The sequence below is a fragment of the Poecile atricapillus genome, chromosome 30, assembly GCF_030490865.1.
Source record: "Poecile atricapillus isolate bPoeAtr1 chromosome 30, bPoeAtr1.hap1, whole genome shotgun sequence".
NCBI classification, from domain to species: Eukaryota; Metazoa; Chordata; class Aves; order Passeriformes; family Paridae; genus Poecile; species Poecile atricapillus.
The window spans coordinates 482,053-507,195 of NC_081278.1; the positions used below are offsets into that span (position 1 = coordinate 482,053).

General features: G+C 47.6%; 2 protein-coding genes and 1 long non-coding RNA gene across 3 annotated transcripts; 2 read left to right on the plus strand and 1 right to left on the minus strand.

Annotated features, from left to right (window-relative positions):
* Positions 1-965: 965 nt before the first annotated feature.
* Positions 966-7,039, plus strand: LOC131589881 (serine/threonine-protein kinase LMTK3-like). Its single transcript, XM_058859730.1, has 5 exons — positions 966-1,014; positions 1,393-1,584; positions 3,906-4,219; positions 4,292-4,367; positions 7,009-7,039. Exons 2-5 carry the CDS (start codon positions 1,401-1,403, stop codon positions 7,023-7,025), a joined length of 591 nt encoding a protein of 196 aa, XP_058715713.1. The 5' UTR covers positions 966-1,014; positions 1,393-1,400; the 3' UTR covers positions 7,026-7,039.
* A 2,681-nt stretch (positions 7,040-9,720) lies between these two features.
* On the plus strand, positions 9,721-19,666 carry CACNG7 (calcium voltage-gated channel auxiliary subunit gamma 7). Its single transcript, XM_058859728.1, has 6 exons — positions 9,721-9,784; positions 13,352-13,555; positions 15,416-15,502; positions 16,078-16,218; positions 17,805-17,950; positions 19,397-19,666. The coding sequence occupies exons 2-6, from the start codon at positions 13,360-13,362 to the stop codon at positions 19,664-19,666; spliced, it is 840 nt and encodes a 279-aa protein (XP_058715711.1). The 5' UTR covers positions 9,721-9,784; positions 13,352-13,359.
* Positions 19,667-19,724: 58 nt separating this feature from the next.
* Positions 19,725-20,774, minus strand: LOC131589887 (uncharacterized). The gene is made up of 3 exons (XR_009279868.1): positions 20,731-20,774; positions 20,023-20,094; positions 19,725-19,754 (listed from the first exon to the last, which is right to left on the minus strand). It is a non-coding gene; the product is annotated as an uncharacterized LOC131589887 (long non-coding RNA).
* Positions 20,775-25,143: the final 4,369 nt, after the last annotated feature.

Genomic DNA, 25,143 nt, shown 5'->3' on the forward strand with positions numbered 1-25,143 from the left:
CAAAATTGTCCCAAATGTCCCCAAAATCGTCCCCGGTGTCCCCAAAGGGGTCCCCGAGGAGGAGCCCCAAGTCCCCCAGGAGGTCCCCGAGGAAACGCCGCGAGGTGACCCCGAAAATGTCCCCAAAATGTCCCGAAATGTCCCCAAAAAAATCCCCGAAAATGTCCCCAAAATGCCCCGAAATGTCCCCAAAAAAATCCCCAAAAATGTCCCCAAAATGCCCCGAAATGTCCCCAAAAAAATCCCCAAAAATGTCCCCAAAATGCCCCGAAATGTCCCCAAAAAAATCCCCAAAATGTCCCGAAATGTCCCCAAAAAAATCCCCAAAAATGTCCCCAAAATGCCCCGAAATGTCCCCAAAAAAATCCCCGAGGGGACAGAGGGACCCGTCCCCAAAAATGTCCCCGAAAAAGTCCCCAAAATGCCGCGAAATGTCCCCAAAAAAATCCCCAAAAATGTCCCCAAAAAACCAAGAAATGGCCCCAAAATCGTCCCCAAAAAGCCCCGAAATGTCCCAAAAAAATTCCCCAAAAATGTCCCCAAAAAGCCCTGAAATGTCCCCAAAAAAATCCCCGAGAAACCAAGAAATGGCCCCAAAAACGCCCAAAATGTCCCCAAAAATGCCCAAAATCTCCCCCAAAACCCCGGAAACGTCCCCAAAACGTCACGAAATGGCCCCAAAAACTCCTGAAATGTCCCCAGGTGTGTCTGTGACGTCACCAGGCGTGTCAGTGACGTCATCAGGTGTGTCAGTGACGTCATCAGGTGTGTCCCCAATGTCCCCAGGTGTGTCCATACCCCCAGGTGTGTCTGTGACGTCATCAGGTGTGACTGTGACATCCCCAGGTGTGTCTGTGACATCACCAGGTGTGTCTGTGATGTCATCAAGTGTACCTGTGACATCACCAGGTGTACCTGTGACGTCACCAGCCATGTCCCCAGGTGTGTCAGTGACGTCCCCAATGTCCCCAGGTGTACCTGTGACGTCACCAGGTGCGTCAGTGACATCACCAGGTGTGTCAGTGACATCACCAGCTGTACCTGTGACATCACCAGGCGTACCTGTGACGTCACCAGGCGTACCTGTGACGTCACCAGGCGTACCTATGACATCACCAGGTGTACCTATGACGTCATCAGGCATACCTATGACGTCACCAGCCGTACCTATGACATCACCAGCCGTACCTATGACGTCACCAGGTGCATCAGTGACATCACCAGCCGTACCTATGACGTCACCAGGTGTATCTGTGACGTCACCAGGCGTACCTGTGACGTCACCAGGCACATCAGTGACGTCACCAGGTGTATCAGTGACATCACCAGCCGTACCTGTGACGTCACCAGCCGTACCTATGACGTCACCAGGTGTACCTATGACGTCACCAGCCGTACCTATGACGTCACCAGGCGCCCCCATGACGTCACCATCCCCGGGGGCGTGGCCGGTGGCGCGGGAGCGGCTCCAGGTGTCCCTGAGCGAAGCCGTTTCCGTCTCTCGGCGCCTCCTGAGGGACCCCCCGGGGGGAGGGGGGGAGGGGCGCCCCTCCCCCACCCGCGGCTCCAGCGCCGACATCCGAGGTGGGGGAGGGGCAGAGCCCGGGAATTTTTTTTGGGGGGGGGGGGGAAATGGAATTTTGGGGGGATTTATTGGGGAATTTATTGGGAAATTTTGGGGGAATTTTGGGATTTAAGAGGAAAATTTTGGGGATTTATTGGGAAATTTGGGGATTTATTGGGAATTTTGGGGGAAATTTTGAGATTTATTGGGAAATTTTCAGAATTTATTGGGAAATTTGGGGATTTATTGGGAATTTTGGGGGAAATTTTGAGATTTATTGGGAAATTTTCAGAATTTATTGGGAAATTTGGGGATTTATTGGGAATTTTGGGGATTTATTGGGAATTTTGGGGGAAATTTGGGGATTTATTGGGAAATTTGGGGGAATTTTGGGAAATTTTCAGAATTTATTGGGAAATTTGGGGGGATTTTGGGGATTTATTGGGAAATTTGGGGGAATTTGGGGATTTATTGGGGAATTTGGAGAAATTTTGGGGATTTATTGGGAAATTTGGGGGAATTTTGGGATTTATTGGGAAATTTGGGGAATTTATTGGGAAATTTTGGGGGAATTTGGGATTTAAGAGGGAAATTTTTGGGATTTATTGGGAATTTTTGGGGATTTATTGGGAATTTTTTGGGATTTATTGGGAATCTTGGGGGAAATTTGGGGATTTATTGGGAAATTTTGGGATTTATTGGGAAATTTGGGGGGATTTTGGGGATTTATTGGGAATTTTTTGGGATTTATTGGGAATTTATTGGGAAATTTGGGGATTTATTGGGAATTTTTGGGGATTTATTGGGAATTTTGGGATTTATTGGGAATTTTTGGGGATTTATTGGAAATTTTGGGGGAATTTGGGGATTTATTGGGAAATTTGGGGGAATTTTGGGGATTTAATGGGGAAATTTGGGGGGAAAAATGGGATTTTGGGGGGGAATTGGGGAATTTATTGGGAAATTTTGGGGGAATTTGGGATTTAAGAGGGAAATTTTTGGGATTTATTGGGAAATTTGGGGATTTATTGGGAATTTTGGGGGAAATTTTGGGATTTATTGGGAAATTTTCAGAATTTATTGGGAAATTTGGGGATTTATTGGGAATTTTGGGGGTTTATTGGGAAATTCGGGGGAATTTTGGGGATTTATTGGGAAATTTGGGGGAATTTTGGGATTTATTGGGAAATTCGGGGGAATTTTGGGGATTTATTGGGAAATTCGGGGGAATTTTGGGATTTATTGGGGAATTTGGAGGAATTTTGGGATTTATTGGGAAATTTGGGGGAATTTTGGGGATTTATTGGGAAATTTGGGGGAATTTTGGGATTTATTGGGAAATTCGGGGGAATTTTGGGGATTTATTGGGAAATTTGGGGGGAAAAATGGGATTTTGGGGGGAAATTGGAGAATTTATTGGGAAATTTTGGGGGAATTTGGGATTTAAGAGGGAAATTTTTGGGATTTCTTGGGAATTTTGGGGATTTATTGGGAATTTTAGGGGAAATTTGGGGATTTATTGGGAATTTTGGGGGTTTATTGGGAATTTTGGGGGAAATTTGGGGATTTATTGGGAAATTTGGGATTTAAGGAAGAAATTTGGGGATTTATTGGGATTTTAGGGGGGAATTTGGGATTCAAGGGGGAAATTTGGGGATCTGGGGGGAAAAAAATGGGAAATTTGGGGGTTTATTGGGAAATTTGGAGGGGAAATGGAATTTTAGAGGATTAATTGGGAAGTTTGGGGGGAAATTTACGTTTTGGGGGGGAAATTTCAGGATTTTAGGGGGGAAATTTGGGGATTTTGGGAGGGACTTTGGTGATTTGGGGATTTTATCCTCCCCAAATCCAAATTTTTCCCTTCTGGGCCTCAACCCTCATTTCTCCTCATATTTCCCTCATTTTCCTCATTTTTACCTCATTTCACTTCATATTTCCTTCACTTTTCCCTCATTTCACCTCATATTTCTCTCCTTTCACCTCATATTTTCCCCATTTCTCCTCATTTTCCCCTCATTTTCCCCATTTTCCCCTCATTTCACTTCATATTTCCCGCATTTCCCCTCACATTCACCCTCACTTTTCCCATTTTTCCCTCACTTTCCCTCATTTTTCGCTCATTTTCCCCTCATTTCACCTCATATTTCCCTCATTTCCCCTCACATTTTCCCTCATTTTCCCCATTTTCCCCCCATTTTCCCCTCATTTCACCTCACATTTCCCTCATTTCACCTCATTTTCCCCCCATTTTCCCCTCATTTTACCTCATTTTCCCCTCACATTTCCCTCATTTTCCCCTCTTTTCCCCCACTTTTCCCCATTTTCCCGCTCCTCCCCTCAGCCAAGGCCTCCCGCCTCTCGCTGCCGCTGCCGCCTCTGGCCCTGCGGCCTCTCCCGCTGCGCTGGGGCGCGCCCGAAACCTCTCGGGGGGACCCGGACGAGGACGACGAAGACGAGGAGGATGAGGAAGAAGCGGCGGGACCCGAGGAGGCCTCGGCGGGGCCCGTCCCGCTCGTGGTTTCGCGCTGGGACGGCCGCGGCCTCCGCGGCCTCCTGAAACCTCCGCGGCGCCCGCCGGAAGTCGGACTGAGCTCCAACCGGAAGCGAAAAGCGGTATCCTTCTTCGATGACGTCACAGTGCACCTATTCGATCAGGTGATTGGTCCGGCGGTTTGATTGACGGCTCCGCTGGCCAATCACAAGCTGAGAGCCGCCATTTTGTTGCAGGAGACGCCGACCAACGAGTTGAGCGGGCAGAGCGGCCCCGAGGAGCCCGCGGCGATGGCGCCCCCCGATGGCCTGGGTGGGTTTGGCGGGAATTTGGGAAAATTTGGGAATTTCGGGGAAAACTTGAGGAGAAATTTGGGAATTTGAGGGAAAACTTGAGGAGAAATTTGGGAATTTGAGGGAAAACTTGAGGAGAAATTTGGGATTTTATGGAAATTTGAGGAGAAATTTGGGAATTTGAGGAGTTTTTTGGGGGTCCTGGGGTGGTAAAGTTGGGAATTTTGGGGAATTTTGGGGAAGGCCTGGGGGGTAAATTTGGGAATTTCAGTGAAAATTTGAGGAGAAATTTGGGATTTGAGGGAAAACTTGAGGAGAAATTTGGGATTTTGTGGAAATTTGAGGAGAAATTTGGGATTTGAGGGGTTTTTTGGGGGTCCTGGTGTGGTAAAGTTGGGAATTTTGGGGAAGGCCTGCGGGGGGAATTTGAGGGAAAAATTGTGGAGAAATTTGGGATTTGAGGGAAATTTGAGGAAAAATTTGGGATTTTGTGGAAATTTGAGGAGAAATTTGGGATTTGAGGGGTTTTTTGGGGGTCCTGGGGTGGTAAAGTTGGGAATTTTAGGGGATTTTGGGGAGGGCCTGGGGGGTAAATTTGGGAATTTGAGGGAAAATTTGGGAATTTCTGGGAAAACTTGAGGAGAAATTTGGGATTTGAGGGAAAACTTGAGGAAAAATTTGGGAATTTGTGGAAATTTGGGGAGAAATTTGGGGATTTGAGGGGTTTTTTGGGGGTTCTGGGGTGGTAAAGTTGGGAATTTTGGGGAAGGCCTGGGGGGGGAATTTGAGGGAAAAATTGTGGAGAAATTTGGGATTTGAGGGAAAACTTGAGGAGAAATTTGGGATTTGAGGGAAAACTTGAGGAGAAATTTGGGATTTGAGGGAAATTTGAGGAGAAAATTGGGATTTGAAGGAAAACTTGAGGAGAAATTTGGGATTTTATGGAAATTTGAGGAGAAATTTGGGAATTTGAGGGGTTTTGGGGGGTCCTGGTGTGGTAAAGTTGGGAATTTTGGGGAAGGCCTGGGGGGAAAATTTGGGAATTTGAGGGAAAATTTGAGGAGAAATTTGGGATTTGAGGGAAATTTAAGGAGAAATTTGGGATTTGAAGGAAATTTAAGGAGAAATTTGGGATTTGAAGGAAAACTTGAGGAGAAATTTGGGATTTTATGGAAATTTAAGGAGAAATTTGGGATTTGAGGGAAATTTGAGGAGAATTTTGGGAATTTGAGGGAAAACTTGAGGAGAAATTTGGGATTTTATGGAAATTCAAGGAGAAATTTGGGATTTGAAGGAAAACTTGAGGAGAAATTTGGGATTTTATGGAAATTCAAGGAGAAATTTGGGATTTGAAGGAAAACTTGAGGAGAAATTTGGGAATTTAAGGAAATTTGAGGAGAAATTTGGGAATTTCAGGGAAAACTTGAGGAGAAATTTGGGAATTTGTGGAAATTTAAGGAGAAATTTGGGATTTTATGGAAATTTAAGGAGAAATTTGGGAATTTATGGAAATTTAAGGAGAAATTTGGGATTTGAGGGAAATTTGAGGAGGAATTTGGGATTTGAGGGAAAACCTGAGGAGAAATTTGGGATTTTAAGGAAATATGAGGAGAAATTTGGGATTTTGTGGAAATTTGAGGAGAAATTTGGGAATTTCAGGGAAAATTTGAGGAGAAATTTGGGATTTGAGGGAAAACTTGAGGAAAAATTTGGGATTTTGTGGAAATTTGAGGAGAAATTTGGGATTTTAAGGAAATTTGAGGAAAAATTTGGGATTTGAGGGAAATTTGAGTAGAAATTTGGGGATTTGAGGGAAATTCGAGGAGAAATTTGGGATTTGAGGGAAATTTGAGGAGAAATTTGGGATTTGAGGGAAAACTTGAGGAGAAATTTGGGGTTTTAAGGAAATTTGAGGAGAAATTTGGGGATTTGGGGGAAAACTTGAGGAGAAATTTGGGATTTTAAGGAAATTTGAGGAGAAATTTGGGATTTGAGGGAAAACTTGAGGAGAAATTTGGGATTTTATGGAAATTTAAGGAGAAATTTGGGATTTTATGGAAATTTGAGGAGAAATTTGGGATTTTAAGGAAACTCAAGGAGAAATTTGGGAATTTCAGGGAAAACTTGAGGAGAAATTTGGGGTTTTATGGAAATTTAAGGAGAAATTTGGGGATTTGAGGGAAAACTTGAGGAGAAATTTGGGAATTTGTGGAAATTTGAGGAGAAATTTGGGATTTTGTGGAAATTCGAGGAGAAATTTGGGATTTGAGGGAAAACTTGAGGAGAAATTTGGGATTTGAAGGAAAACTTGAAGAGAAATTTGGGATTTTAAGGAAATTTGAGGAGAAATTTGGGATTTTATGGAAATTTGAGGAGAATTTTGGGAATTTGGGGGAAAACTTGCGGAGAAATTCGGGAATTTGGGAGGCTCCGGGATTTGGGGAGATTTTGGGGTGAATTTAAAGAGAATTTGGAGGGAAATCCGAGGAAAAATTGCGAAATTGGGGGGAGAAATTTGGGAATTTTTTGGGAGGAAAAAATTTGGGAATTTTTGGGGGAGGGAATTTCGGGATCCTGAAGGGAAAATTTGGGGGATTTGGGGAAGAAAAAGTTGAGGAAAAAAATTGAGGAATTTTTTTTTTGGGATTTTCTTTCCGCAGCCGCCGTCGAGAACTGAGCCCGGGGGAGGGGGAGGGGCGGGGCCGAAGCCCCTCCCCCTTCCCTTGGCCCCGCCCCCTTTTCCCTGGCCCCGCCCCCACTTTGGGGGTGGGGGAGGGGCGGAATTTGGGGGGGGGGAGGGGCAATAAAGAATTCCAGGGTTCCTGGATTTTACTGGGAATGGGCAGAGTCGGAGTGGTTTGTACTGGTTTGGACTGGTTTGGACTGGTTTGGACTGGTTTGGACTGGTTTAGACCGGATTGGACTGGTCTGGACTGGTTTGGACTGGTTTGGACTGGTTTGGACTGGTTTTGGACCAGTTTGGACCGTTTTGGACTGGTTTGGACCGGTCTGGACCGGATTGGACTGGTCTGGACTGGTTTGGACTGGTCTGGACTGGTTTGGACCGGTTTGGACTGGTCTGGACTGGTTTGGACTGGTCTGGACTGGTTTGGACCGGTTTGGACTGGTTTGGACCGGTTTGGACTGGTCTGGACTGGTTTGGACTGGTCTGGACTGGTTTGGACCGGTTTGGACTGGTCTGGACTGGTTTGGACTGGTCTGGACTGGTTTGGACTGGTTTAGACTGGTTTGGACCGGTTTGGACTGGTTTGGACTGGTTTGGACTGGTCTGGACTGGTTTGGATTGGTTTGGACTGGTTTGGACTGGTTTGGACTGGTTTGGACTGGTTTTTGGGGGGAAATTTGGGATTTTTTGGGTGGGGAAATTTGGGGGATTTTGGGGATTAAATTTGGGATTTTTTTGGGGATGAATTTGGGATTTTTGGGGATTAAATTTGGGATTTTTTTGGGGATGAATTTGGGATTTTTGGGGGGGGAAATTTTGGGATTTTTTGGGGGGAAAATTTGGGACTTTTTATGAAGAAATTTGGGGATTTTTGGGATTAAATCTGGGATTCTTTGGGGATTAAATTTGGGATTTTTCTGGGCTGAATTTGGGACTTTTTTGGGGCTGAATTTGGGATTTTTCTGGCTTGAATTTGGGACTTTTTTTGGGCTGAATTTGGGACTTTTTTGGGCTTTATTTGGGAATTTTTTGGGAGGAATTTGAGACTTTTTTGGGCTTTATTTGGGATTTTTCTGGGCTGAATTTGGGAATTTTTTGGGAGGAATTTGGGACTTTTTTGGGCTTTATTTGGGATTTTTTTTGCCTGAATTTGGGATTTTTTTCGGGCAGAATTTTGCTTCTCCTCCCCCCTTTTATTTTTCCCTCTTTTTTTTTTTCATTTTTTGGGGGCGTTGGAAAAATCCCAAAAATCCCCAAAAACCCCCAAAAAAAACCCCAAAAAATTTTAGAAATTCCCCCAAAAAATCCCCCTCCCTCCGTGTGGGGGAGGGGCGGGGCCGGGGTGCGCGGTCCCTTTAAGAGCGGCCGCGGTGACGTCACGCGGTGGCCGCGCGCGGGGGGGGGGAGGGGGGGGGGGTTTGGAGCCCATCCCCCACCCCCCCCCATCCCCCACCCATCCCCCCACCCTTCCCCTCCCCCCGCGCGTCCGTCTGTCCGTCCCGCGCCTCCGGCCCGGCCGCAGCGGCGCCCGGGGTCCGGCTGTCCGTCCGTCTGTCCGTCCGTCCGTCCGTCTGTCCGTCCGTCTGTCCGAGGCTCCGTCCGTCTGTCCGAGGCTCCGTCCGTCCGTCTGTCCGAGGCTCCGTCCGTCCGTCCGTCCGGCCGAGGGTCCGAGTGTCCGTCTGTCCGTCTGTCCGTCCATCCATTCATTCATTCCCCCCGCCCCGTGTCCGTCTGTCTGTCCTTCATCCGCTCCCGCATCCCCGTGTCCGTCTGTCCTTCCATCCCCATCCCCCCGTGTCCGTCTGTCTGTCCTTCATCCGCTCCCGCATCCCCGTGTCCGTCTGTCTGTCTGTCCTTCCATCCCCATCCTCCTCGTGTCCGTCTGTCTGTCCTTCATCCGCTCCCGCATCCCCCCGTGTCCGTCTGTCTGTCCTTCATCCTCCGCGTGTCCGTCCGTCTGTCCTTCATCCCCATCCCCCCCTCTCTCCCCGTGTCCGTCTGTCCTTCATCCCCATCCCCCGCCTGTCCGTCCGTCTGTCCTTCATCCCCTCCTGCATCCTCCTCGCGTCCGTCTGTCTGTCCTTCCATCCCCCCCCCCCCCCCCCTCCGTGTCCGTCTGTCCTTCATCCGGTCCCGCATCCCCGCCCCGGTGTCCGTCTGTCCTTCCTTCATCTCTGCGTCCTCCTCCGTGTCTGTCTGTCCTTCCATCCATCCATCCATCCATCCCCGCGTGTCCGTCTGTCTGTCCTTCATCCCCCCTCTCCCCGTGTCTGTCTGTCCTTCATCTTCTCCTGCATCCTCCGCGTGTCCGTCTGTCCTTCCTCCATCCATCCCCGCATCTCCCCCCCCCCGTGTCCGTCTGTCTGTCCTTCATCCTCGTCCCCGCATCCCCGCCGGTGTCCGTCTGTCCTTCCTCCCCATCCCCCCGCGTGTCCGTCTGTCTGTCCTTCCCGCATCTCTGCATCCTCCCCGCGTGTCCGTCTGTCCGTCTGTCCTTCATCCTCTCCCGCATCCCCCCCGCCGCGTCCGTCTGTCCGTCTGTCCTTCATCTTCTCCCGCATCCCCGCCGGTGTCCGTCTGTCCTTCCCCGCATCCCTCCCCGTGTCCGTCTGTCCTTCATCCCCCTCCCCCCCGTGTCCGTCTGTCCTTCCTTCATCCCCCTCCCCGTGTCCGTCTGTCCGTCCGTCCCCCCCCCCCCCCAGCTCCGATGGCGCCCCAGGCCCGGGGGGCAGCGCCGGCTCCGTGAGCGGGTGAGGAATTTTGGGGGGAATTCGGGGAATTTCGGGAATTTCGGGAATTTTGGGGAATTTTGGGAATTTTTGGGGGGATTTTGGGGAATTTCGGGAATTTTTGGGGAATTTCGGGAATTTTGGGGGGGTTTTGGGGAGGGGGAGGGGCGTGGGAAAGGGCCCGCGGTTGGGGGAGGGGGAATTTGGGGAGGGGGAATTTGGTGCTGGATCCTCCCCTCCCCCACACGGGAAAAAAGACCCGAAATTGCCCCAAATTCATCCCAAAAATCTCCCAAATTTATCCCAAAAATCTCCCAAATTTATCCCAAAAATCTCCCAAATTTATCCCAAAAATCTCCCAAAATTAATCCCAAAAATCTCCCAAAATTCCAGCAAAATTTAACCCCAAAACTCCCAAAAAATCCCCCCCAATTCCTCCCAAATTCCCCCAAATTCATCCCAAAAATCTCCCAAATTTATCCCAAAAATCTCCCAAAATTTATCCCAAAAATCTCCCAAATTTATCCCAAAAAGCTCCCAAATTTATCCCAAAAATCTCCCAAAATTCCCCCGAATTTAACCCCGAAACTCCCAAAAAATCCCCCCCAATTCCTCCCAAATTCATCCCAAAAATCTCCCAAATTTATCCCAAAAATCTCCCAAAATTCATCCCAAAAATCTCCCAAATTTATCCCAAAAATCTCCCAAAATTCCCCCGAATTTAACCCCAAAATTCCCCAAAATCCAACCCCAAAATCCCAAAAATTCCCCCAAAATTCCCCCCAAATCCAACCCCAAAATTCCCAAAAATTCCCCCAAAATTCTCCCAAATCCAACCCCAAAATCCCCAAAATTCCAACCCCAAATCCCAAAAATTCCCCCCAAAAATCCCCAAATCCCCTCAAGAGCCCCAAAATTCCCAAATTTTCCCAAAATTCCCAAAATTCCCCCCAAACCTCCCCAAAAAATTCCATTCCCGAACTTTTTTTTTCCCATTTTTTCCCATTTTTTCCCCATTTTTTTCCCATTTTTCCCCATTTTTCCCATTTTTTCCCCATTTTTTTCCCATTTTTTCCCATTTTTTCCCATTTTTTCCCATTTTTTTCCATTTTTTTCCCATTTTTCCCATTTTTTCCCATTTTTAACCCAAAACTTTTCCCAAATTTTCCCAAAATTCCCCAAAATTCCCAGCCCGGATTTGGCCCCGCCCCTTTTTTAACCCTTTCGCTGCCTCAGCGCTTCCCCAAAAAAACCCAAAAAATGGGAAAAATTCCCCAAAAAAATTCCAAAAAATTCCCAAAAAATTCCCAAAAAAATCCCAAAATTCCCAAAAAAATTCTCCCAAAAATTCCCAAAATTCCCATCCCGCTCTCTTCCCATTTTTAACCCTTTCAGCCCCGCATGGCTCCAGCACAACCCCTTTAAAAATTCATAAAAAACCCTTAAAAAAAAAACCCCCAAAAATGCTAAAAATTCCCAAAAAATCCTAAAAAATTCCCAAAAAATTCCCGAAAAATTCCCAAAAAATTCCCACTTTTAACCCCTTCAACCCCGCATCGCTCCAGCACAACCCCCTTCGAAAACCCTTAAAAAATCCAAAAAAAATCGAAAAAAATCGAAAAAAAATCCAAAAAAATTGCTAAAAATTCCCAAAATATTCCCAAAAAATTCCCAAAAATTTCCCATAAAATTCCCAATTGCTTTCCACTTTTAACCCCTTCAACACCGCATGGCTCCAACACAACCCCCTTTAAAAATCCCCAAAAAACCCCAAAAAAATCCAAAAAAAATTTAAAAAAAAAAAAAAATCGGAAAAAAATTCCCAAAAAAATCCAAAAAATTCCCAAAAAATCCTAAAAAACTCCAAAAAAAATCCCAAAAAATTCCCATAAAATTCCCAACCACTTCCTACTTTTAACCCCTTCAACACCGCATCGCTCCAGCACAACCCCCTTTAAAAACCCTTAAAAAATAAAAAAAAAAATCCAAAAAAAATCGAAAAAAAATCCAAAAAAATTGCTAAAAATTCCCAAAATATTCCCAAAAAATTCCCAAAAAATTCCCATAAAATTCCCAATCGCTTCCCACTTTTAACCCCTTCAACACCGCATCGCTCCAACACAAACCCCTTTAAAAATCCCAAAAAACCCCCCAAAAAATCCGAAAAAATTAAAAAAAAAAAAAAAATCGGAAAAAAATCCCCAAAAAAATCCCCAAAAATTCCCAAAAAATCCTAAAAAACTCCCAAAAAAATCCCAAAAAATTCCCCAAAAAAATCCCAAAAAATTCCCAAAAAATTCCCAGCCACTTCCCACTTTTAACCCCTTCAACACCGCATCGCTCCAACACAAACCCCTTTAAAAACCCTTAAAAAATCCAAAAAAAACCCGAAAAAAATCCAAAAAAAATCCAAAAAAATTGCTAAAAATTCCCAAAAAATTCCCAAAAAATTCCCAAAATATTCCCAAAAAATTCCCAAAAAATTCCCAGCCACTTCCCACTTTTAACCCCTTCAACACCGCATCGCTCCAGCACAACCCCCTTTAAAAACCCTTAAAAAAATAAAAAAAAATCCAAAAAAAATCCAAAAAATCCAAAAAAATTGTAAAAAAAATCCCAAAAAATTCCAAAAAATTCCCAAAAAAATCCCAAAAAAATCCCAAAAAATTCCAAAAAAAATCCCAAAAAATTCTAAAAAATTCCCAAAAAAATCCCAAAAAATTCCCAAAAAAATCCCAAAAATCCCCCCAAAAAATCCCAAAAAAATCCAAAAAAAATCCAAAAAAATTGCTAAAAATTCCCAAAAAAATCCAAAAAATTCCCAAAAAATTCCCGAAAAATTCCCGGAGCATCGTCTTGCTCAGGTTCCAGGATGAGCTCGTGCAGCTCGCGGGCGCTGACGCTGCTGAGCAGCGTTTTCGGGGCTCCTTAAACCACCCCAAAAAACCCCACAAAAAACTCCCCAAAAAATTCCCAAAAAATCCAAAAAAATTCTAAAAAAAATCCCCAAAAAATTCCCAAAAAATCCTAAAAAATTCCCAAAAAATTCCCAAAAAATCCAAAAAAATTCTAAAAAAATCCGAAAAATTTCGAAAAAAAATCGAAAAAAATTTCCAAAAAATTCCCAAAAAATTCCCCAAAAATAAAAAAAAAATTCCAAAAAATTAAAAAAAAATAAAAAAAAATCCGAAAAAAATCCAGAAAATTTCCAAAAAATTTCCAAAAAAATCCCAAAAAATTCCCAAAAAATTCCCAGCCACTTCCCACTTTTAACCCCTTCAACACCGCATCGCTCCAACACAACCCCCTTTAAAAATCCCAAAAAAAAACCCAAAAAAATAAAAAAAAATCCAAAAAAAATCCAAAAAATTCCCAAAAAATCCTAAAAAATCCCCAAAAAAATCCCAAAAAAATCCCAAAAAATTCCAAGAAAAATCCCAAAAAATTCTAAAAAATTTCCAAAAAAATCCCCAAAAATTCCCAAAAAAATCCCAAAAATCCCCCCAAAAAATCCCAAAAAAATCCAAAAAAAATCCAAAAAAATTGCTAAAAATTCCCAAAAAATTCCCGAAGCATCGTCTTGCTCAGGTTCCAGGATGAGCTCGTGCAGCTCGCGGGCGCTGACGCTGCTGAGCAGCGTTTTCGGGGCGTGCGGGCTGCTCCTGGTGGGAATCGCCGTCTCCACGGATTATTGGCTCTACATGGAGGAGGGGGTGGTGTCCCCCCAAAACCAGAGCACCGAGGTGAGGATGGCGCTGCACGCCGGCCTCTGGAGAGTCTGCTTCTTCGCAGGTATTCCCGGGAAAATAGCCCGGAAAAAAGTTTGGGAATGTTGGAGAATATTTGGGAATGCTGGGGGAAAAATTTGGGATCGCTGGGAAAAAAATGGAGGGAGATATTTGGGTTTTAAGGGGAAAAAATCGGATTTTTGGGGGATTTTTTGAGTTTTTTTTGTGCCACAGATAGTCGTAAAAATCCTGGAAAAAATTTGGGAATGTTGGAAAATATTTGGGAATGTTGGGGAAAAAATTTGGGATGGCTGGGAAAAAAATTGAGGGAGATATTTGGGTTTTAAGGGGAAAAAATTGGATTTTTCGGGGATTTTTTGAGGTTTTTTGGGTCACAGATAGTCCCAAAAATCCTGGAAAAAATTGGGAATGTTGGAAAATATTTGGGAATTCTGAGGGAAAAATTTGGGATCGCTGGGAAAAAAATTGAGGGAGATATTTGGGTTTTAAGGGGAAAAAATTGGATTTTTGGGGGGATTTTTGGGGTTTTTTTGGGACATAAATAATCCCAAAAATCCTGGAAAAAATTTGGGAATGTGGGAAAATATTTGGGAATTCTGGGGAAAAAATTTGGGATCGCTGGGAAAAATTTGGAGGGAGATATTTGGGTTTTAAGGGAAAAAAATCGGATTTTTTGGGGATTTTTTGGGGTTTTTTTGAGTTTTATTGGGACATAAATAATCCCAAAAATCCTGGAAAAATTTTGGGAATGTGGGAAAATATTTGGGAATTCTGAGGGAAAAATTTGGGATCGCTGGGAAAAATTTGGAGGGAGATATTTGGGTTTTAAGGGGAAAAAAAATTGGATTTTTGGGGGTTTCTTGGAGTTTTATTGGGACATAAATAATCCCAAAAATCCTGGAAAAAATTTGGGAATGTTGGAGAATATTTGGGAATTCTGGGGAAAAAATTTGGGATCGCTGGGAAAAACATGGAGAGAGATATTTGGGTTTTAAGGGGAAAAAATCGGATTTTTGGGGGATTTTCGAGAGTTTTTTTGGGCTCTGTTTTGACGAATTTAATCCCAAAAATCCTGGAAAAAATTTTGGGAATGTGGGAAAAAAAATTTGGGAATGTTGGGGGGAGATTTTGGGGTTATTTGGGGAGATTTTGGGGTTTTTGGGGATCTCTGGGGGGAAGAAATTGGAATTTTAGGGGGAATTTTGGGGAGAATTTTGGGAATTTTGGGGAGAATTTTGGATCTTGAGAGAGATTTGGGGATCCTTGGATAAAATTTGGGGGGAAAAATCGGGATTTTGGGGGAATTTTGTGTGTTTTAGGTAAAAAATTTGGCTTTTGGGTGGAAATTTTGGCATTTTGGGGGCAGAATTTGGATTTTTGGGGGGGTTTTGGGGTGAAAAATTGGATTTTTGGGGGAATTTTGGGTGGAAATTTTGGCATTTTTGGGGGGAATTTTGGGTCTTTTAGGTGGAAATTTTGGGGGCAGAATTTGGATTTTTTGGGGGGATTTTGGGGTGAAAAATCGGATTTTGGGGGGAATTTTGGGCATTTTGGGTGGAAATTTTGGGGGCAGAATTTGGATTTTTTGGGGGATTTTGGGGTGAAAAAATGGATTTTGGGGGGAATTTTGGGTGGAAATTTCGGCATTTTGGGGGGAATTTGGGGGTTTTTAGGTGGAAATTTTGGCATTTTGGGGGCAGAAATTGGATTTTTGGGGGGATTTTGGGTGGAAATTTTGGCATTTTGGGGGGAATTTGGGGGTTTTTAGGTGGAAATTTTGGCATTTTTGGGGCAGAACTTTGCGTTTTTGGCCGATTTTGGGGGCTCTGGGAGAAACTTTGGGATCCCAAATGGATTTTTGGGATAATTTTGGGATAATTTGGGGGTTTTTGGGTCCCCCCAGGACGGGAGAAGGGGCGATGCGTGGCCTCCGAATATTTCCTGGAGCCAGAAGTGAATTTGGTGACGGAAAACACGGAAAACATCCTCAGTAAGGGGGAAATTCGGGAATTTTGGGGGAAAATCTGGGAATTTTGGGGAAGATTTATTTTTTTTTTAGTTTTTTTGGCTCTCTGGAAATTCCAGAGATTTTTTTGAGGGGAATTTTGGGGCTTTTTTCGGAATTTTGGGGAAATTTTGGAGAGGATTTTTGGGGTTTTTTGGGATTTTGGGGTCTGGAAATTTTGGGTTTTTTTGGGAGGTGAATTTGGGGGAATTTGGGTGAAATTTGGGATAAATCCGAGAGGTTTGGGAGGATTTTTGGGTGTTTTTAGGGCAATTTGGGGGCTCTGGGTGGGTCTGAAAATTCCAGCTTTTTTTGGGGGGGGGGTCCTGAGAGTCTTGGGATGAATTTGGGGTGAATTTGGGATAAATTTGGGATAAATTTTGGGGAAATTTAAGCAGAATTTGGGGATGATTTGAGGGATTTTTTTGCTTTTTTTGGCGTTTTTGGAGGGCTGAAAATTCCGGATTTTTTGGGGGATGGCTCCTGAGATTCTCAGGGTGATTTTGGGGTGATTTGGGTGAGATTTTGGGGTGTTCCTGACCTTTTTTTGGGGTTTCCAGAGACGGTGAGGACGGCCACGCCCTTCCCCATGGTCAGTCTGTTCCTGGTCTTCACCGCCTTCGTCATCAGCAACGTGGGGCACATCCGGCCCCAGAGGACCCTCCTGGCCTTCGTCTCGGGCATCTTCTTCATCCTCTCGGGTGAGGGAGAACCCCCAGAAGATGAAAAACCCAAAAAAAATCTGATTTTACCCCAAAAATCTGCGCCAAAATCGGCTCCGGACCCACCTGTTCCACCCATTGGCCTTTGTTGTCCTCTTCAGGGTGGGAGCTCCAAAATTGGAACAAATCCACCCAAAATTGGCACAAATCCACCCAAAATTGGCACAAATCCACCCAAAACTGACCCAGAGATACCCCTGGGATTCCCCAGAAGATGAAAAACACCAAAAAATTCTGATTTTACCCCAAAAATCTGCACCAAAATTGGCTCCGGAACCGCCCATTGCACCCATTGGCCTTTGTTGTCCTCTTCAGGGTGGGAGCTCCAAAATTGGAACAAATCCACCCAAAATTGGCACAAATTCCCCCAAAATTGGCACAAATTCCCCCAAAACTGACCCAGAGAGCCCCAGGGATCCCTCTAAAAGAAAAAAAAAACCAAAAAAAATCAGATTTTCCCCCCAAAATCCTCCCCTCTGTCTGAAAATCCTCTCAAAATCCCCCCAAATCTTCCTAAATCCCAAAATTCTCCCCAAAACTCTCATTTCTCCTCATTTCTCCCCCGAAACTCCTCAAAATCTCCCCAAATTCCTTCCCAAATCCCAAATTTTCCCCCAAACCCTCCCTAAAATCTCCCAAATCCCTCCCCAAACAATTTTTCCCCAAAACTCCTCCAAATCTTCCCAAATTCCTTCCTAAATCCCAAATTTTCCCCCCAAACCCTCCCTAAAACCCCCCAAACTCTCATTTCTCCTCATTTCTCCCCCAAAACTCTTCAAAATCTCCTCAAACCTCCCGGAATTTTCCAGAAATCCTCCCGAACTTTTCCCAAAATCCCGAATTTTTCCCAAAATCCCGAATTTTTCCCAAAATTCCGAATTTTCCCCCCAAACCCTCCCTAAAACCCCCCAAACTCTCATTTCTCCTCATTTCTCCCCCAAAACTCCTCAAAATCTCCTCAAACCTCCCGGAATTTTCCAGAAATCCTCCCGAATTTCTCCCAAAATCCCGAATTTTTCCCGAAATCCCGAATTTTTCCCAAAATCCCAAATTTTCCCCCCAAACCCACCCTAAAACCCCCCAAACTCTCATTTCTCCTCATTTCTCCCCCAAAACTCCTCAAAATCTCCTCAAACCTCCCGGATTTTTCCCGAAATCCTCCCGAATTTTTCCCGAAATCCCGGATTTTTCCCGAAATCCCGAATTTTTCCCGAAATCCCGAATTTTTCCCAAAATCCCGAATTTTTCCCGAAATCCCGAATTTTCCCCCCAAACCCTCCCTAAAACCCCCCAAACTCTCATTTCTCCTCATTTCTCCCCCAAAACTCCTCAAAATCTCCTCAAACCTCCTGGAATTTTCCCGAAATCCTCCCGAATTTTTCCCAAAATCTCGAATTTTTCCCAAAATCCCGAATTTTTCCCGAAATCCCGAATTTTTCCCAAAATCCTGAATTTTTCCTGAAATCCCGAATTTTTCCCAAAATCCTGAATTTTTCCCAAAATCCCGAATTTTTCCCGAAATCCCGAATTTTTCCCGAAATCCCGAATTTTTCCCCTTTTTCCAGGCCTGTCTCTGGTGGTGGGGTTGGTTTTGTACATCTCGAGCATCAACGACGAGGTGATGAATCGCCCCGGTGGCTCCGAGCAATATTTCCAATACCGCTACGGCTGGTCCTTCGCCTTCGCCGCCTCCTCCTTCCTCCTCAAAGAGGTGAGTTCCCAAAAAAAACCAGAATTCCCCAAAAAAATCCGGATTTTTTCGGTGAAAAAACGGAATTTTCGGTGAAAAAACTGAATTTTTCGGTGGAAAAATGGTGGTTTTAGGAGAGAAAATGTCATTTTTACGCCCTGAAAATGTTGGGTTTTCCCTGGGGAAAAAATCAGTTTTTTTGTAAAATAATCCCAGTTTCCTTCCCTGCAAAAAAAGGTTTTTTTTCCCAGGAAAAATGTGAATTTTTTTTGGGTAGAAATTAAGGGGTTTCTGCTCAAAAAATGCACATTTTTGAGAAAAATTTAGGTTTTCTCCTAAAATGCACTTTTTTTCCCACTCAAAAAATCAGTTTTCTTTAAAATAATCCTGAGTTTTCCCCCTAAAATCTGATTTTATGCTGAGGGTGGGAGATGTGAGGGGAGAAAATGGCGGGAAACGTGAGGGGAGAAAAAGGGCGGGAAAATGTGAGGGGACAAAATGGCGGCCGGCATGAGGGGAGAAAATGGTGGGAAAGGTGAGGGGACAAAATGGCGGCAATCATGAGGGGAAAAGTGGAGGAAAACACGGAAGAAAAATGGGAAATTTAAGGGATAAAGGGTGGGAAATGGGAAAGGAAAATAAGAGAAAGTGTGGAGGAAAATAGAGTGGAACAAAAGGAAAATGTGGGTGGGAAATGTGAGGGAGAAAAGAAAACATGAGGGGGAAAAAGGCAGGAAACGTGAGGGGACAAAATGGCGGCCAGCATGAGGGGGAAAAAAGGGCGGGAAATCTGAGGGGGGGAAATGGCAGCAATCGTGAGGGTAAAAAAAGGGGCGGGAAACGTGAGGGGACAAAATGGCGGCAATCATGAGGGGAGAAAAGAGCGGGAAACGTGAGGGACGAAAAAGAGTGGGAAACGTGAGGGGACAAAATGGCGGCCGGCATGAGGGGAGAAAATGGTAGGAAAGGTGAGGGGACAAAATAGCGGCTGGCATGAGGGGAGAAAAAGGGCGGGAAACCTGAGGGGACAAAATGGCGGCAATCATGAGGGGGAAAAGGGTGGGAAACCTGAGGGGACAAAATGGCAGCAATCGTGAGGGGAAAAAAAGAGCGGGAAGCCTGAGGGGAGAAAAGGGCGGGAAACATGAGGGGAAAAAAGGGCGGGAAACGTGAGGGGAGAAAAAGGGTGGGAAACGTGAGGGGACAAAATGGTGGCAATCATGAGGGGGGAAAAGGGCGGGAAACCTGAGGGGACAAAATGGCGGCGCTCGTGAGGGGAGAAAAGAGCGGGAAACCTGAGGGGAGAAAAGAGCAGGAAAGGTGAGGGGACAAAATGGCGGCCATCGTGAGGGGGAAAATGGCGGCGCTCGTGAGGGGAGAAAAGGGCGGGAAACCTGAGGGGACAACATGGCGGGCGTCGCCAAGCTGCGACAGCCTCCACCCAGGTGTCCGCGTGTCCGTCCGCAGGGCGCGGGCGTGATGTCGGTGTACCTGTTCACCAAGCGCTACGCCGAGGAGGAGCTGTACCGGGCGCCGCCTCACCTGCTGCGGCCGCGCCTCAGCACCTGCTCGGGGCTGTCGGGGCAGTTCCTGCAGCCGCGGGCGTGGCCCCGCGCCCGCAGCCCCTCGGACGCCTCCTCCGACGTCTCCATCCAGATGACGCAGAATTACCCGCCCGCCATCAAGTACCCCCAGAGACCCCCCCCGCACCCGCACCTGTCCACATCACCTTGTTAGGGGGGGATGGGGGGGGGGACTGGGGGGGATGGGGACACCTGGACACACCTGGGGACAGCTGGGGACACCTGGACACACCTGGGGACACCTGGGGACACCTGGGGACAGCTGGGGACACACCTGGGGACATCTGGGGGGAACTGGGGGGAACTGGGACACACCTGAGATACACCTGGACACACCTGGGGACACCTGGACACATCTGGGGACATCTGGGGACATCTGGGGACATCTGGGATACACCTGAGATACACCTGGGGGGAACTGGGGACACCTGGGGACACCTGGGATACACCTGGGGACATCTGGGACACAACTGGGGGGAACTGGGACACACCTGAGATACACCTGGACACATCTGGGGACACCTGGACACATCTGGGGACACCTGGGGACAGCTGGGGACACCTGGGGACATCTGGGGACACCTGGACACATCTGGGGACATCTGGGGGGAACTGGGACACAGCTGGGGACACACCTGAGATACACCTGGACACATCTGAGATACACCTGGGGACACCTGGGACACAACTCGGGGGAACTGGGACACACCTGGGGACACCTGGGGACAGCTGGGGACATCTGGGATACACCTGAGATACACCTGGGGACATCTGGGACAAACCTGGGGACAGCTGGGGGGAACTGGGGGGAACTGGGACACAACTGGGGGGAACTGGGACACACCTGAGATACACCTGGACACACCTGGGGACACCTGGACACATCTGGGGACAGCTGGGACAAACCTGGGGACAGCTGGGGACACCTGGGGACACCTGAGAGACCCCCTGAACACACCTGGGGACACCTGGGGACACCTGGGGACACACCTGGGGACACCTGGGGACACTTGAGGGACATGGGACATACCTGAGATACACCTGGGGACACCTGGGACACACCTGGACACGCCTGGGACACAACTGGGGGGGACTGGGGGGAACTGGGACACACCTGGGGACACCTGGGGACATCTGGGGACACTTGGGACACACCTGAGATACACCTGGACACATCTGGGGACACCTGGGGACATCTGGGACATACCTGAGATACACCTGGACACACCTGGGGACACCTGGACACATCTGGGGACACCTGGGGACACCTGGGGACAACTGGGGGCAACTGGGACACCTGGGGACACCTGGAGACACACCTGGACACACCTGGGGACACCTGGGGGGAACTGGAGCCATTTGGGGACACCTGGGGACACCTGGGGACACCTGGACACACCTGGAGCCATTTGGGGACATCAAGGCCCAACTCCCGTCCGCCATCTTGGCGATGTCATCGCCGCCATCTTGGTGATGTCATCGCCGCCATCTTGGCGATTTATTTGGCCCGGCAGCAGCAGCCAATCAGAGGGCAGGATGGGCTCGGCGGCCATTTTGAATGGCAGCGGCAGCCAATGAGGGATGAGGATCAGCTCGGCGGCCATCTTGGCTCGGCGGCCATTTTGTCCTGTCAGCAACAGCCAATGAAGGAGCAGGAACGGCTCGGCGGCCATTTTGGCTCGGCGGCAGCAGCCAATGAGAGACAAGGATCGCCCTGGTGGCCATTTTGATTGGGCAGGGCTGACCAATGAGAGACAAGGATCACCTCGGCGGCCATTTTGAGTGGGGATTGTGACCAATGAGAGACAAGGATCACCTCGGCGGCCATCTTGGCTGGGAATTGTGACCAATGAGAGACAAGGATCGCCCTGGTGGCCATTTTGATTGGGCAGGGCTGACCAATGAGAGACAAGGATCACCTCGGCGGCCATCTTGGCTGGGCACTGACCAATGAGAGACAAGGATCACCTCGGCGGCCATTTTGAGTGGGGATTGTGACCAATGAGAGACAAGGATCACCTCGGCGGCCATCTTGGCTGGGAATTGTGACCAATGAGAGACAAAGATCACCTCGGCAGCCATTTTGATTGGGCAGGGCTGACCAATGAGAGACAAGGATCACCTCGGCGGCCATTTTGAGTGGGCAGGACCAGCCAATGAGAGACAAGGATCACCTCGGCGGCCATCTTGGCTGGCCACTGACCAATGAGAGACAAGGATCACCTCGGCGGCCATCTTGGCTGGGCACTGACCAATGAGAGACAAGGATCACCTCGGCGGCCATCTTGGCTGGGAATTGTGACCAATGAGAGACAAGGATCACCTCGGCGGCCATCTTGGCTGGGAATTGTGACCAATGAGAGACAAGGATCACCTCGGCGGCCATTTTGAGTGGGAATTGTGACCAATGAGAGACAAGGATCACCTCGGCGGCCATCTTGTCCCCTCCAGCACCTCCACACCCACTCGGGGGCGGGTCCCGTGACCCCTCCCCCTCCCCCGCTGGGTTTTTTCCCGCCATTTTTTTTTTTTTGGCTCCACCCAAATTCCAGGGGGTGTCCCCGGCCCTGCCCCTCCCCCGCGTGGCTGGTCCACGGTGGGGTCCCCCCATCGCCCGCGAGCACAAATTGGGGGGGGCAGGGGGGTCCTGGGGGAGGTTTTTTGGGGGGGGTGGGGGAGGGGAGGTGTTAAATGGTGGTGGGGGGGGAGGGGCTTGGGGAAGGGGGAGGGGCGGGGATGGCGTCCCCTCCCCCCCCCTCCCCCGAAATCATTCCTGTGGCAATAAAACGGCTCCGATATGTAGCGACCCCTCCCCCCAAAATAATAATAATTAATGATAATATTAATATTAATAACGATAGGAATTAAAATAATATAAATTTAAAAAAAAAAAAAAAAACGGGGGGGGAGGGGTAAAAAAAAAAAAACCAAAAAGCCAAAAAAAAATGAAATAAAATAAAAATTAAAAAAAATAAATAAAAATAAAAATTGGAGGGGGGAGGGGAGGGGGGAGGGGTGGTGGCCCCTCCCCCCCTGCCTGAGATGTACGATATGTAAATAAGGGATCACGTGACCTCAATAAAGGATTTCAAACTGTTCTGGGTGGGGGTGAGAGCTCTGAAATCCCAAAATTCGTCCTGGGATCCCCAAAAATCAGCCCAGGATTCCCAAAAATCAGCCCAGGATTCCCAAAAATCGATCCTGGGTCACAAAAATTATTCTGGGATTCTGAAAATCAGCCTGGGATTCCCAAAAATCATCCCAGGATCCCAAAAATCATCCTGGGATCAAAAAAATCACCCTGGGATCCCAAAATTCATCCTGGGATCCCAAAAATCAAACCAGGATTCCAAAATTCATCCTGGGATTCCAAAAAATTATTCTGGGATTCCCAAAAATGATCCTGGGATTCTGAAAATCAGCCCAGGATTCCCAAAATGATCCTGGGATCCCAAAAAATCATCCTGGGATCCTAAAAATCATCCTGGGATTCCCAAAAATCAAACCAGGATTCCAAAAAATCATCCTGGGATCCCAAAAATCATCCTGGGGCCATAAAAATCATCCCGGGATCCCAAAAATCAAACCAGGATCCCAAAATGATCCTGGGACCCCAAAAAAAAATCATCCTGGGATCCCAAAAATTACCCTGGGATTCCCAAAAATGATCCTGGAATCCCGAAATGATCCTGGGATCCCAAAAAATGATCCTGGGATTCTGAAAATCAGCCTGGGATTCCCAAAAATCATCCTGGGATCCCAAAAATCAAACCAGGATTCCAAAATGATCCTGGGATTCCAAAAATCGATCCTGGGGTCATAAAAATCAAACGAGGATTCCCAAAAATCATCCTGGGGTCATAAAAATGATCCTGGGATTCCCAAAAATCATCCTGGGATTCCCAAAAATGATCCCAGAATTCCCAAAAATGATCCCGGAATTCCCAAAAATGATCCCAGAATTCCCAAAAATCATCCTGGGATTCCCAAAAATGATCCCAGAATTCCCAAAAATGATCCCAGAATTCCCAAAAATGTTCCCAGAATTCCCAAAAATGATCCCAGAATTCCCAAAAATGGTCCCAGGATTCCCAAAAATGATCCCAGAATTCCCAAAAATTCCTCCCCTGGACCTCCCCAAACCCTGGGGGTTTCATTAGGGTGGGGGGGGGGGGTAATTAGTGCCTGGGGGGTTAATTAGGGGGCTTAATTAGGGCCTGGGGGGCCTAATTAGGGTGGTCTGGGGGGTTAATTAGTGCCTGGGGGGTTAATTAAGATGATCTAGGAGGGGTTAATTAAATGGTCTGGGGGGTTAATTAGTGCCTGGTTGGGTTAATTAGGGTGGTCTGGGGGGTTAATTAGTGCCAGGGGGTTAATTAAGATGATCTAGGAGGGGTTAATTAAATGGTCTGGGGGTTAATTAGTGCCGGGGGTGGGTTAATTAGGATGGTCAGGGGGCTTAATTAGCACCGGGGGGGATTAATTAGGGCCAGGGGGATTAATTAGGGTGGCCTGGGGGTTAATTAAAGTGGCTTGGGGGGGTTAATTAGTGCCGGGGAAATTAATTAGGGCCAGAGGGGTTAATTAAGGTGGCCAGGGGGGTTAATTAGTGCCTGGTCAGGTTAATTAGTGTGGTCTGAGTGGGTTAATTAGCACCGGGGGGGATTAATTTGGGCCAGGGGTGTTAATTAAGGTGGCCGGGGGGAGGTTAATTAGTGCCTGGGCAGGTTAATTAGGGTGCTCTGGGAGGGTTAATTAGTGCCAGGGAGTTAATTAGTGCCTGAGGGGTTAATTAGGATGGTGAGGGTGTTAATTAGAGAGCTCTGTGGGGGTTAATTAGGGCCGGAGGGGCGTGGCTTACCCAGAGGATGCGTGGCCTAAACGAGGTGGGCGTGGCCTGACGCGAGGAGGGGGCGTGGCCTAAACGAGGTGGGCGTGGCCAAACCCTACGAGGGGGCGTGGCTTAACCCGGGAGGGGCGTGGTCTAAAGCGAGGAGGTGGGCGTGGCCTGACCCGAGGTGGGCGTGGCTTAGCCCGAGGGGGCGTGGCCTAACCCGAGGGTGGGCGTGGCCTTCCCGTCACCCCGGAAACGGCGCCGCTTTTCCGTTGCCATGGAAACCGCGCGCGCGCGGGGAAGGGGGCGGGGCCAACTCCCCCCCCCCCAAACCCCGCGGGTTCCGGCCCCGCCCAGCGCTGACGTCACCGCAGAACCTTCCAGGCCCCTCCCCCTTCCCCCCCTCCCCCCCCCTCTCATCGGAGCCCCCCCCAATTTTCCCCTCCCCCCCCCCCCCAAACGTCGCAGCCGAACCCGGGACCGGCACCGGCGGCGGGGGACCCCCCAAAACCCCCCCGGGACCCCCCAAAAATCCCCAAAATCCCCCAAAATCCCCCCCGGGACCCCCAAAACCCCCCCGGGACCCCCCAAAAATCCCCAAAATCCCCCCCGGAACCCCAAAACCCCCCCGGGACCCCCCAAAAATCCCCAAAATCTGCGGGGGACCCCCCCCCTCCCCAAAATAAAATTGGGGGGGGGGTGAGGAGGGGGCGGGGGGGGTCCCAAAATCCGCACCCGGACCCCCCCGAATCGGAGCCGGGACCCCCAAAATCGGAGCCGGGACCCCCAAAATTCGA